Genomic DNA, 16,650 nt, shown 5'->3' on the forward strand with positions numbered 1-16,650 from the left:
AATACATAAGTAGTAATATTTATTTTAATAATAACATTTTAATTGTTTAAATGATTCCTATTATTTATAGGCATTCTCTTGTGTATTATTTACATTGTTCGCAATAATACAATGATTTGCTTAAAAAGCTAAAAAAACTAAACTATATTTAAAATAAAACAGACTATATGTTTAACTGTTTATATATTTAGCGCGTTTCAAAACCAAAAGCGCACATTGTGCATAAAATAAATGGAACCCAATTTTGAAAACCCCCATTAATTTGTTGCTCGTGAAATGCTTTCAATAGCAAGACGACCTATACATTTGGGTAGAACGAAAAAATAAAAATTTTTCCTTCTCTAATACTCAAAATATTGTACAAATATTGCTTTGATTTTCCCGATTAAGTCTGCAAAAGCTAGTTTCTGTAAAAAAATTGTTGAGATGCCGCATGAACTTTCAAATTTCAGTCTTTTGTTTTTTGAACATGCATTTCAAAATTTTGCATCTGTTGATTTTTTTGTAGTATTAAGGTTGAAAATTGATTCCTTTTAAAATTAAATTAAACTACGGAGAAAATTTAAATTTTTGGTCAAAAATACGTACGATAATGTTGTTCACAATATGTATAAATGAGGAAATAAAGAAATAGTGTGGAATGATAGTTTCCATTTGTCTACACCCAAATCTGGTTCGTTCAAAATTATGGTGAAATCAAAAAATAAATTACTGAAAAAATCACTACAAATTTATAAAAGCAGTAAAAATTGTGATTTTTATTTGGCTTACGGCACTTTACAAAATTTGTTCACCAAGTTCAGATTTTGACAGCTGAAATACCTACTACTGCAAAAGACAACTTTCGTCCACTGTCAAATGTCATGAATAATAGAAAAAAATTCTGCCGATATAGTTTTCTCCACCCTAGTGCACATGCCAGGTAGAAGCGTTTGACTTTTCCGGACTGAAAAGAGTTTTACAAAATTCAGAGACATATGTGATGACGGAGCGAAAAAGTTACAGCTATAGGCGCATTTTCCACAGGAAATGAATAAAAAATGTATTGTTAGCCTGTCTGCCATTCCACGACTAAGTGTCAAAAAAAAAAATTCTATCACGTTGGTAATATTCACATCAATGGAGGGAAATAGTTGAAATGAGAAATAAATGTATTCATGAGAGTTATTTTTCAGTTTGGGTTATAATAGTTAATGCAGAATTATAACTCATTTTGTATACTAACTAGAAGTCTCCTTGAAACATTTATTAAATTTTATAAATCTGAAACAACTATTGCGTACATTTATTTTTTTAATTCATTGAACGAATTAATTACCTTCATTAGGGAATGGAGTATTTGAACATTTTTTATATGAAATTTTCTGCAGTCATTATTACAACATGGATTTGTTCTTCCTGGATAGTCTAATTGTCCCATCTAAGCTTTTATACATATAAAAAGGAGAATAACAGAAATGTATTTCATTCCTTTTTCAATTTTATAAGACTTGTAGAAGTAGTTTTATAGACTTTTATTTAACAATCATAATATACAATTTCCACATTTCCCACTGAATTCTACTACTGCAATCCATAAATAAACTTTTTTTTTAAATAATAAGGAATACTATGTAAACATATGCTCATAAATATGTTTCAACGCGTCGAATGAGGACATGGAGAAAAAAAGTAAATCGCAACCGTATGAAGAATTTCTTAAGATAAAATCGAAACCAAAGAGATTAATTTGAAATCTGTATTTTTTCTGTTTTCAGGAATGTCAACCCGAGTTTCTACATGACCTCGTCTTAAAAATGAAGGCTTATATATTCACACCTGGCGATTCAATATGTCGGAAGGGCGAAGTAGCCAGGGAAATGTTTATAATAGCGGATGGAATCTTGGAGGTGATCAGCGAAACGGGCAGAGTTCTGACTACTATGAAAGCTGGCGACTTCTTCGGGGAGATTGGTATACTCAATTTGGACGGATTAAATAAGTAAGTAATTTGTTATTTACATTCTTTTATCAATAAAATATTACACACCGTGTATTCTTACAATTTAACTTTTTGCACATGAAATCGATTTGTTTGAGCAATAATGAACCAAGTTTCAAACTCAGGCTCGCTTCAGTATTAATAACTCGTTCAAATTGAAGGTAGGTTACGATCCACAAATCATTGAACACTTTAACTAAAAAATTAAACAGTTACCGAATTAATATTAGATAACTATTTAATTCATATCATTGAAATAGTGAAAGTAAACTGTTGTATAAAAATCTATTGTGTAAATGTTATAAAAAAGTATTTATAGATTGTTGTCAATCACAAAAATTGATTGAAAATTAACAACAATCACGTATTATTGTTTAAATATTTGTAACACGTAAAGCTGTCAAATGATAATAATAATAAAACATCTTACCAAGATGTAACTGAATTTTGCAGTAAATTTCTTATTTATTTATACTTGAATTTTTGTTTCTTATTTATTGATGACATACGCATTGGACAATCCTCCCTTAAATTTAAATACACCAGTTTTGTAACTACATAACAGAATCGTTGATATTCTTATTAATTTGTATACAATGAATAATAACGTAATAACCCGTGCATAAAAATGATTGAATCGATACCCCCCTCCCAACCTCTTGGTATTCGCTCATAAAGTTTTAAATAAAATTTATCTGTACAAAATGAAGTATTGATTTTCAGTTAACATATAGACATACAAATAAATAAAATAAAATACATAAAAACATATAAAAATATATAAAAAGCATTCGCAGTATAAGCATTATAGCCTAACACTAGACCCTAACGTCTTTGCACCCTGAAATATTCAGAATGAAATTTAGGTACGAACTATCGTGTACGATATGTAGTATGCAAAGTGAGTACATATGTATACGTACTATGTACGGCTAGGTGGTGATAAATGGGAAAAGTTTCGAAAAATTTGTTATGCCACCTCATTATTTTGTTTTCCGGTGAATGATCGGATGGAAAGTTTTGTGAACGTATTGCGAACAAGTTTCGTAACTGTTTCATTTGATACATGGTTTCCAGCTCCAGTGATGCAAACGTATAATGGTAACGTTCACCGCGATGAAAATGCAATAATCTAAAAAAATAAAACTTTGCAACGTTTTCTTTTTCAACTAACATGCGGTAGTTATCGTTAATTTGAAACACGGAACTGCAATATAAAGTCTGTATGTATGAAATGGACAATTCGTCAGTTATATGTATGTAAAATAAGGAACTTCTGTTTTTATATTTATCGCATATAGAGAATAAGTTATTTCTTTATTTATACTGACTTCAAATATTAGGCAGTCCCATAAGTCCTTGCCAGGTTCTTTGGTTTTCGAACGTTTTCGTCTTTAAATCGAAGCAGGCCCGAGAAGTTTCCAGAATGTGCGAGTATGTGCGCGAACCTTTTGCGTAACGGGTATAAATTGGCGCGGGCGTAACAGGGAGATTAATAGAGAACAAAAATGAAGCAACCTCAACTGTGAGCTATTATGTTGTATGAATACCAGCTTAGCACCTTTTCGACGGAGACGGCTAAAAAGATTAACGCTACATTCGGACCAGGTACACTAGTAGCTATCGGGCGGTACGCTTCTTGTATAAGCGCTTGTTGATGAGGGCGATATTAACCCTTCGAGCACGGTCCCTGGGTCACCTGTTCGCGAGAGCGACATGCATACAGTGACAGAGTCAGGAGTGGGGACACACGGTCTCGAGAGCGACACGCACGCAGTGACGGAGCTGTTGTGTAAATCGCATAGCGACCGATGTTTGTTTAATTCGAACGACCGGGCCAAGACGCTACAGAAGTATTGACTAATAAATATAATTTATTTTATAATTCACGAGATTTTTATTCTAGTTAGTGTAATAAGAATCACGAAAATCCAAATGTAATGTGGAACCAGCTATTCATTACATTGTATACATGGTGACGGTGGCTCGAGCTCGAGCCATACTGGCACTGGGTTAGTACAGTGTCGGTGAGGGCCTCGAGCTCGAGCCTCGCCGTCGCTGTATAGTAGTAGAATATCGGTATGGGGTCAGAAATGACATAGGGACCGGTGAACATGTTTCCGTGCTCGGAGGGTTAAGGTGTGAAAACCAACCCCGTTTTGGCCGGCCAACTACCTTCAACGAAGACGATCTACGCGGCGAACTCGAGCTGCACTCAGATACCAGCGCGCAAGATTTGGAGAATGCTCTTCGGTAATCCCATACAACCATCGACAACCACCTTAACTCGATGGGCCACCGCAAAATAATGTCGCAATGGACACCTCACGCGTTCACCGATCATAAGCGGGCCGCTCGTGTCAGCATTTGCCAAAGTTTGTTGCTCCGCCAGCATCGGCAGGACTTTCTTAAGGAAATTATCACTGGGGATGAAAGCTGGGTACATTACGAAAATGACACACGCCACGCCTTTTGGCTTTCTCGCGGCGAAGTCTCGCCAGTCCAGCCCCAGTTGGAAGTTGATGCTCTCGGTCTTCGGAACTCGCAGGGAATGCTCTTCTGGGAATTCCTGAAGTTTAACCAGACGATCAACGCCAACCTTTACAGGATCCAGTTCCGCGAGCTAGACGTTGCCGTGCGAACAAAACGGCTGAAACGACTCGCCGTCTAGCTTCTTCATGATAACGCTCGACCTCACTGCACAAAGTTGACGCGTGAGCCGTGAGCAACTCGAGGAGCTAGAAGGGTCTACTGTACCTCATCTACCGTGCAGCCCGGACATTGCACCATCGGACTTTCACTTATTCCGAGATCTTAAACGACATCTGCTGGGCAAGAATTTTTACAATTATACCACCCTCAAAAAGTATGTATATTGGTGACTTTTTTGCATCCAAGCCCCAACCTTTCTGGAAGAAAGGCATTCAAAACTTGTCGAGCAGATTGCTAAATGTTATTGATAATGACAACGGTGATTATATCATACAATACAAATTAAGTTTTCATAAATGCAAAATAAAAATAAAACTGGTTGAAAACGGCAAGGACTTATGGGACAGCCCAATAATTATCCATTATTGTACATATGAGGTTGTCACTATTTCTCGTTTCTTGCTTTAACCCTTTGCGGGCGGGATGGTTCGAAGCCAACCATACCGTAAGGCCGGGTGGCTGTCGCGATAGTCGTTTGACACTGTCATTTCTTAAACGCGTATATGTATATATCTTTCAGTTCTATCAATTTCTATCTTATAATTCTATCAACAGCGATGTATTTATGTGGGACACGTATACGAGTCTTTCGGCTCTATCAGTTGTTTTCGCCGAACGTATACATATGAGTTCATCGGCCAGATTGGTGGTTTACGCAGAATACATACATATTATGCGGCGTTAGTCCGCAAAGGGTTAATAGACATTACGATTTTGACAAATTGTATCGGAATACATTAATATGTATTCGGAAACTTTATACAACTTGAATCGTTTGTAACTCAATTGTTTATATTTTTAAACGGTTAATGGTATATAATAATGTGATTATTTTTTTGGGAATAAGAACAATAGTTCTTTGTCGGATTTAGGCCTTTTGGTTTACAATGGAGTACTCAACAATTTTGTAATAAGTATTTTCACCATCGTACACAACTGAGAACGGTATATTACGTTAAATTACAAAAACTGACTGAAAATGCGTTCCTTTATAAATTGGTTTCTTAAATAAATATGGTTTTCTAGTTTTGTGATAGATTTGGAATTTAAACACTGTTTCACCAAAAATATTATCACAATTCTTTTGCTTCTAAATTACGTTCAATTTTCCATCATAACACAGAACTCAAACATGGCTTTACGTGAACTAACATCCACAGTGACTAAAACGATTTCGAATGTTTATCCTTGGCAGGTAGGTAGAGGGGAATCAGGTTACACAGCGCATAGTGGGGTGTTTGACCAGAAAAGCTGTTCGAAACTATTTCAAAATTTACTCAATCTTCATTCAAAATTTTCTCAATCTCAAACTCTCATAACATTGTTACTATTCGTCCCAAGTTGATGAAACAAAAACCATTTTAAAGTTTGAACTTTCTAGTTATTGGTTCTTTAAATCAAATTTATCAAAATCTTTGTCTAGAGAGTAAAATTCGCCCTTAAATAGGAGTGTGCCAAACTGTACTTTTCCTTGATGTTCGTCAAATGCTACGGAGTGAAAACCATATTTTTTTGCAATTTTGATATATACTACCGGAAAGTATGATCGTTTGTCTTTAAAATAAAACGAACCTCATTCTTTAACAAACATACAGCCCTTTAAAGGAAACCTATATTTTTCAAATGTTTTGTGTACAGTAAGATATGTATACATAGTATAATATACATATATTAAATATAAAACCAACATTAAACACTTAACATGATAATTGAAATTTCCCGGTATAATTTCGAAAAGAAATTCTCTATCTCGGACAAATTAACAGCCAAGAAAAAAATCTTGCTATTGCAGACGCACAGCCGACGTTCGGTCGGTCGGTTACTCCGAGCTGTTCAGCCTATCCCGGGAAGACGTGCTTGCAGCAATGAAGGATTACCCAGAAGCACAAGAGATATTACAGAATCTCGGCAGAAAACGGCTGATGGAGGCGCAAAAGGTCGCGAGAGCGTCGCGACATCCCACCTCGCCGGGTCACGATTCTTCGGACAACAGCACCGGTAAGAGAATCGTCGACAAGCTGAAGAGCGACGTGAAGGGTCTGAAAAATGTCTTGAGGAAAAGCAGACGAAACGCTAGACCGGAGGAGAGCCTCGAGCTGCAGCCGTTGGCGCCGAAAGCGCCGACACTTAAGAGACAACAAAAGATCGACGACTGTCAAGAGGCGTCCGCTTCGAACGTCCAGGAACCACCTGTGTCGCCACTCGGGGCTGGTCTGCCGTTGCTCGCGAGGTTGAGATTGCTCAAGGAGAAAGAGGAACGCGAAGAACGACGGACCTTGATGGAGACTCAGGTGCAATCGCCGGAACAGCAACAGCTACCGCCCGCCGACGTTCAGAATCCGACCAATCCAAATTTACCGTTTCTCCAGCGAATATTATTGTTAAAAGCGAAAAACGAACAAGAGGCACAGGCTGATAAAGAAGCGCCCACGAAAGAGCCATTACTACCAAAGAACGCTATCCCAGAAGAGAAACGGGAACAGTCCCCTATGCCATCTTCGAAGCAACCGCAAAAACAATTGTCGACGCAGTGCTCCGTTGATCAGACGACGAAACCACCGGTAACCCCAAGCACGGAGAACGTATCGAGCGCGAAGAAACCATGGGCGATGCTTAAAGATGCATCGTTAACGAATAAAGAGATCTCGCCGCAGAGAAGCCCGCAGATAAGCAGATTACAGCTAAAGCACACCCTCGTGCATCTCAGACAACAGACCAAGATGTACGCGTCGGTTGACGATTTATCGCCGGAATATTGTGGTTTACCGTTCGTCAAGAAGCTCAAGATATTGAACGAGAGACAAAAGTTAGCGGAACTGGAGAAAGCGGTGCGGAGTTCCAGCCTCGATTGTGGCGAGAATATCGAGCTTGAGTTTGACGGCAGCTTAACGAGAAGTCACTCGGAGGCCTGCGCTATCGAGTACACGAGGAAGCTAGCGAAACTGAATCAGGTACGTGTACCCTCACGAGCAAGCTCGGTTTCCACGGGGGGAAAAGTGGCGTAGGGAAAGGGCCTTCTACCATTTGAATTCGATAGTGTCTGAAATTTATGCCAAATTAACATGCATTTTAACATTTATTTCAGTACTTGAAATAAATTTACCAAGTGGTAGAAGATCCTTCTCCTACGTCACTTTTTCCCCTAGTGGAAGCCGAGTTTGCTCGTGGGTGTACGTAAAATGTATGCATGGTGAACATGTCGAGCGTTGGTACGATCATGAAAATCCCATTAAGAGTCTATTTGACCGGATTCTTTAATACGGGGTGAACTCTGATAAGTCCGTGATGGTTTTAGAATTTTTCTATTAACTACTGATATTTGCATGTTCCGAGAGTGAGCCAAGGATATAATTATAATGCGGACATCTAGAAACGAATAATAAGTTAATAGAATTTTACTAACAAGGGATGGTCGCGAAGTGATACACGCCGATATTTTTTTGGAACTTTGTTCAATTGTTTATGGGACCAACGTAAGAATTTTGTCTTATTTAGTTGGTGCTACTTTTAGACTTTAACAGAGAAACCACCCTTTCTATCCAAAGCGTTCTTTTTACTTAATCGCTTGTAACCTGTAAACTACAAAATATATCGTATAAAAGATTAAGATGAATTTCATGAAGTTTTTAGTTGTCCATATATTAGTGGAAATGAATTTAAAAAAATATATATTTTAAAAAATATTTTAAAAAAACTATTCTTTTGAAAATATGGACAACTAAAAACAATATAAAATTTATCTAAACTATTTATTACCTTGGTAAAAATCTTTTAAATGTCTTTTATATTTTACGAGTTACAAGCGAATAAGTAAAAGCGGCGCTTCGGATAAAAAAGGTGCTTTCTCCCTTTATGTCTGAAAGTAGCACTAGCCTAGGGGTCGGAAACTGCGGATCGCGAGCCAAATGCGGCTCTTTGGGTACCTACTTACATGTGGCTCTTAAGTACAATTAAAAATGAAAATACAATCAATGAGAGCAACTTTTCTAAGACTATTTCTTCATTTAATAAAGATATAATTAATATTAGAACTTGTTATAATGTTACTTTAAATGTTCCTTATTTATAAAAATATATTTAGAGCTCTGAAATAATTTTTAAATTGTTGTAAGGGACAGGTTTGGCTCTTCCGTCTCAAAAGTTTGCCGACCCCTGCACTAGCCAAATACGACAAAATTCTTAGGCTGTCCCATAAAAAGTTGAATAAAATTGTAGAAAAATCGAAACGTTAACTGACTGATTTTTTTATCGTAAGAAACTAGAACATTAACACTGTCCATTAGTCTCTGTTTGAACTAGATTGGCCCAGGCAATTTCGTGTTAGAAACGAATGTAACAGTATCACGTAGTATCCGATACCAGGGACAAAGCAGAGTTTACCCTATACGGTGTTTCAAAACATGTGGGCATAAAAATAATAGAAAAAGTTTCTATAAACATTTGTCCTCTTTAATTTTGTGCCCGAGTTACACAAATTTTTGTATTTCAATCATATTTACTACAAAACCGAGCTGCTGCACAATATATGTGTGCAAGTCTGTTTTTAAAGAAAGTTTTCAAAATAACGACCTTAGACTTCAATACAAACTTTTAAACGTCGTCTCAATGACTTTTCGACACGTTTAAGAATTTTAGACGCTGTACTGCGTCGCATGATTTTATGAAAATGTTATGTTAACTCAGTTTGTAGGTAGATGGAATTACTGAAATTCGAAACTGTTTGTAATTCGAAAAACAAGTCACATGAGACCAATGTTGAACCGCACTTTTTTCATTATTTTGATACCCTCAATTCCATCCTGAAGTCACGGCCACATTTTAAAACAACCTGTATAGGAGAAAAACATTGTCCATCGCTTGGAGAGAATGAATTATTGGAATGTCATATTGTTTACGACCCAGTCAGTCAAACCTGCGAAACCAAATTTTGTCCAATGCCTGTTATAAAATTATGACTACAAGTTTTATGCAAGATTAGCTTGCACGCACATTGGCAGCAACATAGGCAGCAAATTGGCTTGCGCAAACCTTGTTGCGGTTTTGCCCTCAATTTGACATAGGCCACGTTGCAAGATTTTTTGCCAATGTGCTTTACCATTTTGTCAGCTGACGTTGCCTGCAAAACCCAAGTCAAATGCGGAAACAGGTGGCTATGATTTTTTAAACAACTTTTATCATTTATTGCTAACATTTTGCTTGAAACTTGTACACAACTGGTTATCAGGGGCAGCCACAACATCAAATATTTATTCTAGTTTGAACAGACATAAACAGTTTTTAATTTGAAATATTTTTTGTCATTTAATGACACTTTATAAAAGTAAAGACCTTATTTGTAAAACTTGTAACGCGACATGTTTTTTTTTTGTTTTTAGTTCGGGAATATTTTCCCTTAGTAACGAAATATAAACCAGTTTAACAATTGAACCATATACTTTAAAAATGGTGTAAGTCTGCTATTTCTTGTTCGCTTATTGCCAATTTCTTTCTATTTATCTATAACATTAGCAATTATATTGTCGATTGTCTCGAAATTCGATTCACATCAACCTCAACATAAGCGGCTTTATTCTTTCTGCCAAGGAATAGTCCCAAAATGTGAATCACCAATTTTGAACGAAATTTGCCAAGAAGGTAGACCCTTGGACAATATTCAACGCATATTTTTGATCAGTCCACGCTCATCTTAAAGGGATAAGTCAACCTTCAAAGGATAGAGTAAGAACATACTTATTACAGAAACAAAAAGATTAAAAACAATATTCTCTATCTTTGAACGACAAATAGATACGTAAGTACACAGTTTACGTATAGTTCACACGAATTTCTACGAAAATAATAGATAAGCATTTTTCAAATGAATTATTATATAAACAAATATTTATCTTCGAAAGTCATAATTCAAATTCCAATCAGATAATACGCCTGACTACCGTAAAGATAATATAGAAAATTATCTTCCATTATTGCAAACAACATACATTCTGAAATACTTTGTTTCTTATATATAAATTTATTTTTCTAGCTTATTAAACACAGCACTTCGTAAATTATCCGTAATAATTCACTATACATGTAAACAATATAAAAATACATCGAATTCACTTACGACATTATATTCCACGATGATATACTCCAGTATAGTTACAGCCCTTACAGCGTGTAAGCATCCTGGATGCACTAAAATTCATCGATATACCTACATATTTCACGCTGAACGTAGAAGTTCGGTAATTTGAGAACTTCAAGCCGTTTCCGCATGAAATACGCGTAATCCAGATTTAGCCTCTTGCCCTACTGGAACTATGAAAGAAATATTGTGTATTAACACTAAAACTTCGAAACCTGTCAAAATGGCAGAATTCAGATTTATTATTTTACAATTACGGAAATTATTAAGGTGCTTCGGTGGATATTCAGGTTGACCTTCAATTTATTATATTATATTTTACATTTAGCTACGTTATGCTATACTTTAGTGTAAAGGGTGTTCAAAAGAGACTATAGAACCTTAAAGCCCGTTTATATCTACGTTGAAATAATTTGCTCAAACTCATTTGTGCACTCACATTTGCGCAAGCAAATCGTTGCGTTTAAATTGAAGTTAACGTCCCTGGCAAATAATTACCATTACTTTTCTTATTACTTAATTTGTTATAACTCATTGTACCTACTTATAGTTTATTCTTTATGTGTACACTCACGAGCAAACTCGGCTTCCACTAGGGGAAAAAATAACGTAAGGAAAGGGTCTCCTACCACTTGGTAAATTTATTCCAGGTAGTGAAATAAATGTTAAATCGAATGTTAATTTGCAATACATTTCAGTAATTCCAAATACCAAGTGGTAGGAGGCCTTTCTGTTACGCCACTTTTTCCCCTAGTAGAAGCCGAGTTTGTAAATAAAATAACCGTATATAAAATAACTATGCATGGTAAAGTGAATGTCGAATGCACAAGTCAGTTTGTACAAATTATATGGACGTGTAAATGGGCCTTTAGGGACTTATAGTATCCTACTCACCGAGTGAAACTTTTATGTTTACGAGCATTCGATGTCGTAAATGAGTAATTTCGCAACATATTAAACGTAAATAGATAAATTGTCTTAGAAGTAGGTACATTGCTTCAAGGTTGTACGACAACAGACAATACGAAATACCTACCGAAGGAATATTTGAAAAAGTACGCCGATCTATGACCCGCAAATATGATGTTTGCTTTAAAATGGAGGGAAGACATCAAACATCTGCGCCAAATGTAAAAATAAATTCCTTTTTTTTTTTAATCAAAAGTATTGATTTTAGGATCTATGTTAATTATACATTTTTGCTCCACTCGGGGAGTACTATAAGCACTATTATAATCCAAAGTCTTGGACCCCTTTTTTAACATCCTACATACTATAGACATTGATGTATTACATTACACGATTTATTTTAGCGTAACTTCAATGCTGGCAGTTCTAGTGTTAATTGACAACGTACTAAAAGGGAAACGTAAGATCGTTTGGACTAGAAAATAAATACACTATCGTGAGGTACAATGTCCATCGTTGCGTATGAGTGTAAAACGTGAAGAATATAAATCGATCTCGTCTGTCGTTACATTCTGATACTTGCACGTTTCAGAGTCGACGGATGTTATCGTCGCCGACGGATCCGCTCTCGCCAGAAAACGAAACGTTGGAGAGGCGAAATTTGAAGAGCATTTTAAAGAAGCTTTCGGCTGGTAGCAGGACAGGTAGTTCAGACACCTCGGCAACGAGCACACCGGATCGCGAGGCGGCTACTGCCGAATTTAGAAAATTAATGAGAGCCCCGACCATCGAGGGCTACGCAGCGCGGCATTCGAAACTCTCGAAAAGTGTAACATTTAACAAGTACACGCTGCAAAGTCCACCGTCCGAGCAGATTCCGGGAAATTATCCGCTTGGGACTCAGTTGCCCGATACCCAAGAGCAGGCCTCACTGCCACCGCCCAATAAAATCAGTTTCCGTCCTTTGGGCAGCGGGGGTAACCTGCAAATGGTATGTCGGCCACGAGAAGAGGAATACGTGGGGGAGCTGGTGACTGGTATCAGAGAAGTCATTAAGGGTCGTCTGGTAAGTCCTTTTACCCATTAGACTCGACCGTTTCCCAGGGACTTGCTAGACTTTTTCTCGGAAAAATGTTCAAAAAGTTTTCTAATGCAAAAGCAGGTAGAGGATTAGGAGTCACGAAGAACACAAGACCAGTTAGAGAACTTTATGCAGACATACGCCTTGTCTGACCTTCTTATCGAGTTTTAGCCATTTCTGTCCTAGTAATGTTAAAGCTTTAAAGCGAGGAGGCAAGCCCTACAATTTCGTGTCTTAGAGTTTCTGACAAAAAAGGATACAACTTGGGAAGGTAATTTGAAAACAGGGTCAAATAAAACACACGTTTATAAAAATTCTTTTCATTATTTTTGCAATTTCATGTCCACCGTTATAGTAAGCCCAACATGTTGTGAAACACTCTGTACACACATGTATGTACAGGAATATTTACTTCGAAAATATTGAAAAATTCCAGTCGTGTCAGTTCATAGTTTTGGACTTTGGAATCGTTAGCTAATCTTTTGTTATTCCTGGCTCATTGTCAGAGTTCATCGTACATCTATTGTTAGGCGAGAATAAGAATCATTGATGCTATATAAACAGTCCTTTATATTTCATTATATTTTCATGAAACCTCCACCAACGAATTCAATGGGTTCTCTCGGTGAAAAGGAAACCAAATACAACATTATTTGGACAACTTTCAATTACATTTACAATGCGTCTTTCATTCCTTATGCCTTAAAATTTATAAGATACGCTTTTACGGCATGAAATGGTCTACATAATATCGTGTTAGATCTAACTGTTATCAGAAATCCTTCATTCATCCATTGGCAATAACTTCATTAAAAAATATTAAATAAAATGACATTTTTGTATCATACTAGAGAATAACACGTGGATATACATATAATATTATGCAACTCTGTTTAGAAATTATGGATATGGAGATTCCTAATAATGGTGTATTTAGAATCCAAGATTTTCGTGATTAACGTGTTTCACATTGTTAAAACAACAATTTTATTTTCGTGATATAAAATCTTATAATCTGTATCTGTTAATTCAATCTTATCTTTAAGACATTTTCTGAATGTATTTCGCTTTTTGACATAGATATGGATTAGATTACTTTTTCTAAAATAATTAGCCGTTAACTGAATAAACTGCAAGAATAATAAATGAAGGGTTTAGACATTAGTAGTTTTGTCAATACAAGTGAAAAAATCACATAGACAATTTAATACAATTTTGCGTAATTCGAATCACCTCGTCTCTTTTTTGAAATATTGTTTCAAAAATTATGTTGTATATATTCGCAGAAATTAGTACGTATATAAGTATATGTACATTTCGTACAATTAAAGAATTAGTACCTGGATATTTCGATGTCGTCTTGCATAAGGGGAGAATATTTTTTAAGAAACTCTGCTAAATTTCCTACCACGAAGTAATTTTCCGTTGGAGATATTAGCCTAGATCCGACGAAGTTCTTGCGTTCTTCGTTTACACCGACTGATCCATCTGAACACTTAGAATCTCGTTATACTTACATTCAACAAGGCTGGGTCAAATACGAACGAATATTTCCGATGTACACTGAAAAATACTAGCATATCCCAATAAGACGGCCCAATTATCCAAAAAATGCGTTTCACACAAAATACTAATAAATTGAAATTTTCATTCTCTAGATTAAAATAACGATTTCTGTACCTATTCATAATTTAATCGATATCTTATGTGAAGATTTATTAAAATTCGTATCTTTATAGTCTGTGAGTATTGTGAAGGAAATACCATTACTATCTTGCTTTTAATGCCTTTTAAATGATAATTTAATTCTTATTTTAAATGGAATATTATATTTCCACGTCGCTATCTCGCCAGACAAACAACGATAAATTCAACGTAAAAGGATGTTCTCGTAAAAGTTTTCCATGCTATTATTTCACCTACTCTTATTTATATTTTTGAAGAAAATACTACATATTAGGATGAAGATATCCTTTTAAATAAGATATTTAATAAAATACTACATCATGGAAATACAGCATTCAATTTGTAAAATTGGATTGACATTCCAATGTTCTTGAAAACGGAACAATCAAAATGTCTCTTCTACTTCAACAGACCCCGATGATTTATGCGACAGAAAATGTGTCTTTATTATATTTTTATAAAGACATTTCAAACATCATTTCAGTCAGCACTTATTGTGGGACATCCTGTATTCGCAATTCCCACAGAGTAAACATTAATCTATAAAAAAATATTAATACAGGATCATATTATTTTATTCATCGTTCGTCAATTAACGAACAATTCTTTCGAATGACCGTTTCATCGTAAAACATACCTACATGAATATTTGTCACCATAGAATATTAACCAATTTGTACCAACAAAAATTTCAGGAGGACATTCAGACGAAATTCGAGCGGCAGTTCACGTCATTGGAGCTAGAAATTCGCAAACGAGACGAGATAATATCTCAGCTCCAGGCGAGAATACAAGAGCTAGAACAAACCGAATCGCGAAACACGGAAGACTCCCTGGGGGACAGCACCGAGCACGACGCCTCCCTGGAAGAGGATTTGGACGACGACCGTGAGGATCATCCTTTCATGAGGGATGGCTCGGTAGACACGGTTCTTACCGCTCGTTCCCATTACACGCGTTCCTCCCCGTCCATGGAGTCCACCTCACAGAACAGAAGGTCCTGGGAGGAGCATTCCGAGGAGGAGACTCTGGAGCTTCAGGAGCTGCCTACTTCGATCGTTCCGCAGACATTGTGGAAGGACGACGTGGCGATCGACTTGGAGTCGAACAGCGATAGCAGTAGATCTGAGGACGAGTTTGACGACAGGGCCGCGGGAAGAAGCGATAGCGGGAACGACGAGGACGACGAGGACGAGGAATCACATCGGGAGGGGCACAATAATTGGGAGGTGGCGATGCTCGCTGAGGAGCTCGAGGCAAGGCGAAGGAGTAGCGAAAACACAAGCCCGGGTTCCTAGCGCATTAACGAGATCCTAGATGTACTGTGTTACCTCACTAATACGTTGCATCCGAAGGGCTGGTGTAACAGGCCGGCGACCACCGCCGGCAGTGCAACTTTTTGCAATAACGATTGCCCTTACTTACAATTAGACTTCGATAGCTTGACCAGTTGTAGCGAGACTATGATGTAATCTTGCCTAGTCGGTGAGATCGTTCCCGTTTCTATGGTACTGGCCATCTATGTGGAGTATGAGATGTACGCCTATAAGATCGTATAATGTAATTTACATTTTTCTTCGCACCCTCTCTGTGTGTGTGTGTACTAATCCGCTGCTTGTTCTTTTCTTGAGAGTCTGTTCTGGCGAGCCTTTGACTGCCGACAATTCAACTTATTTCATTCATCTTTTTCATTCATTCTTCGGTTTATTCGTTATCTTTTACAAGGGTTTCGTATATTGTTTTCAGTTTACACAATTACAATCGCAGTGATAATTGCAGTTCTTTACTTATTGCTAGACATTTTCTTTTTCATTTCGGAAGTCACTCGTATAATTTTTAAAATTAAAGTAGAGTACATTATACATACATACATTACTGGCAATGTATCTAGTAAGTAACGATATAATTTCTTTTTTCTCGAATTTTTAAGATTATAGTAATTTAAACTTATATTTAGATACTCATATCTATTATAAAGACTTTAATAAAAGTAATAAATTACAAATCCTTTCAGATATCGTCGACGACGAACGAAAATACAAAATATTTCTAAATGTTACACAACATCTTATCAGTAATCTCTAGATTCATTGTGTTGTTTTCGGAATGGATTGTCTATCGTTGGTTTGCGATTTTTCCCTTGAATTCTGT

The 16,650-nt window shown here is 36.5% G+C and overlaps 1 protein-coding gene across 1 annotated transcript in view; it reads left to right on the forward strand.

Annotated features, from left to right (window-relative positions):
- The window catches only part of LOC107188754, a 106,274-nt gene extending 90,477 nt beyond the window's left edge, over positions 1-15,797 (forward strand). Inside the window, exons 4-7 of the mRNA XM_015577105.1 lie at positions 1,758-1,981; positions 6,486-7,644; positions 12,325-12,798; positions 15,195-15,797. Coding sequence (XP_015432591.1) covers positions 1,758-1,981; positions 6,486-7,644; positions 12,325-12,798; positions 15,195-15,797 — 2,460 coding nt within the window. The remainder of the gene's footprint in view (positions 1-1,757; positions 1,982-6,485; positions 7,645-12,324; positions 12,799-15,194) is intronic.
- Positions 15,798-16,650: the final 853 nt, after the last annotated feature.

The sequence above is a fragment of the Dufourea novaeangliae genome, unplaced genomic scaffold (assembly GCF_001272555.1).
Source record: "Dufourea novaeangliae isolate 0120121106 unplaced genomic scaffold, ASM127255v1 scaffold108, whole genome shotgun sequence".
In the NCBI taxonomy this organism is placed as follows: Eukaryota; Metazoa; Arthropoda; class Insecta; order Hymenoptera; family Halictidae; genus Dufourea; species Dufourea novaeangliae.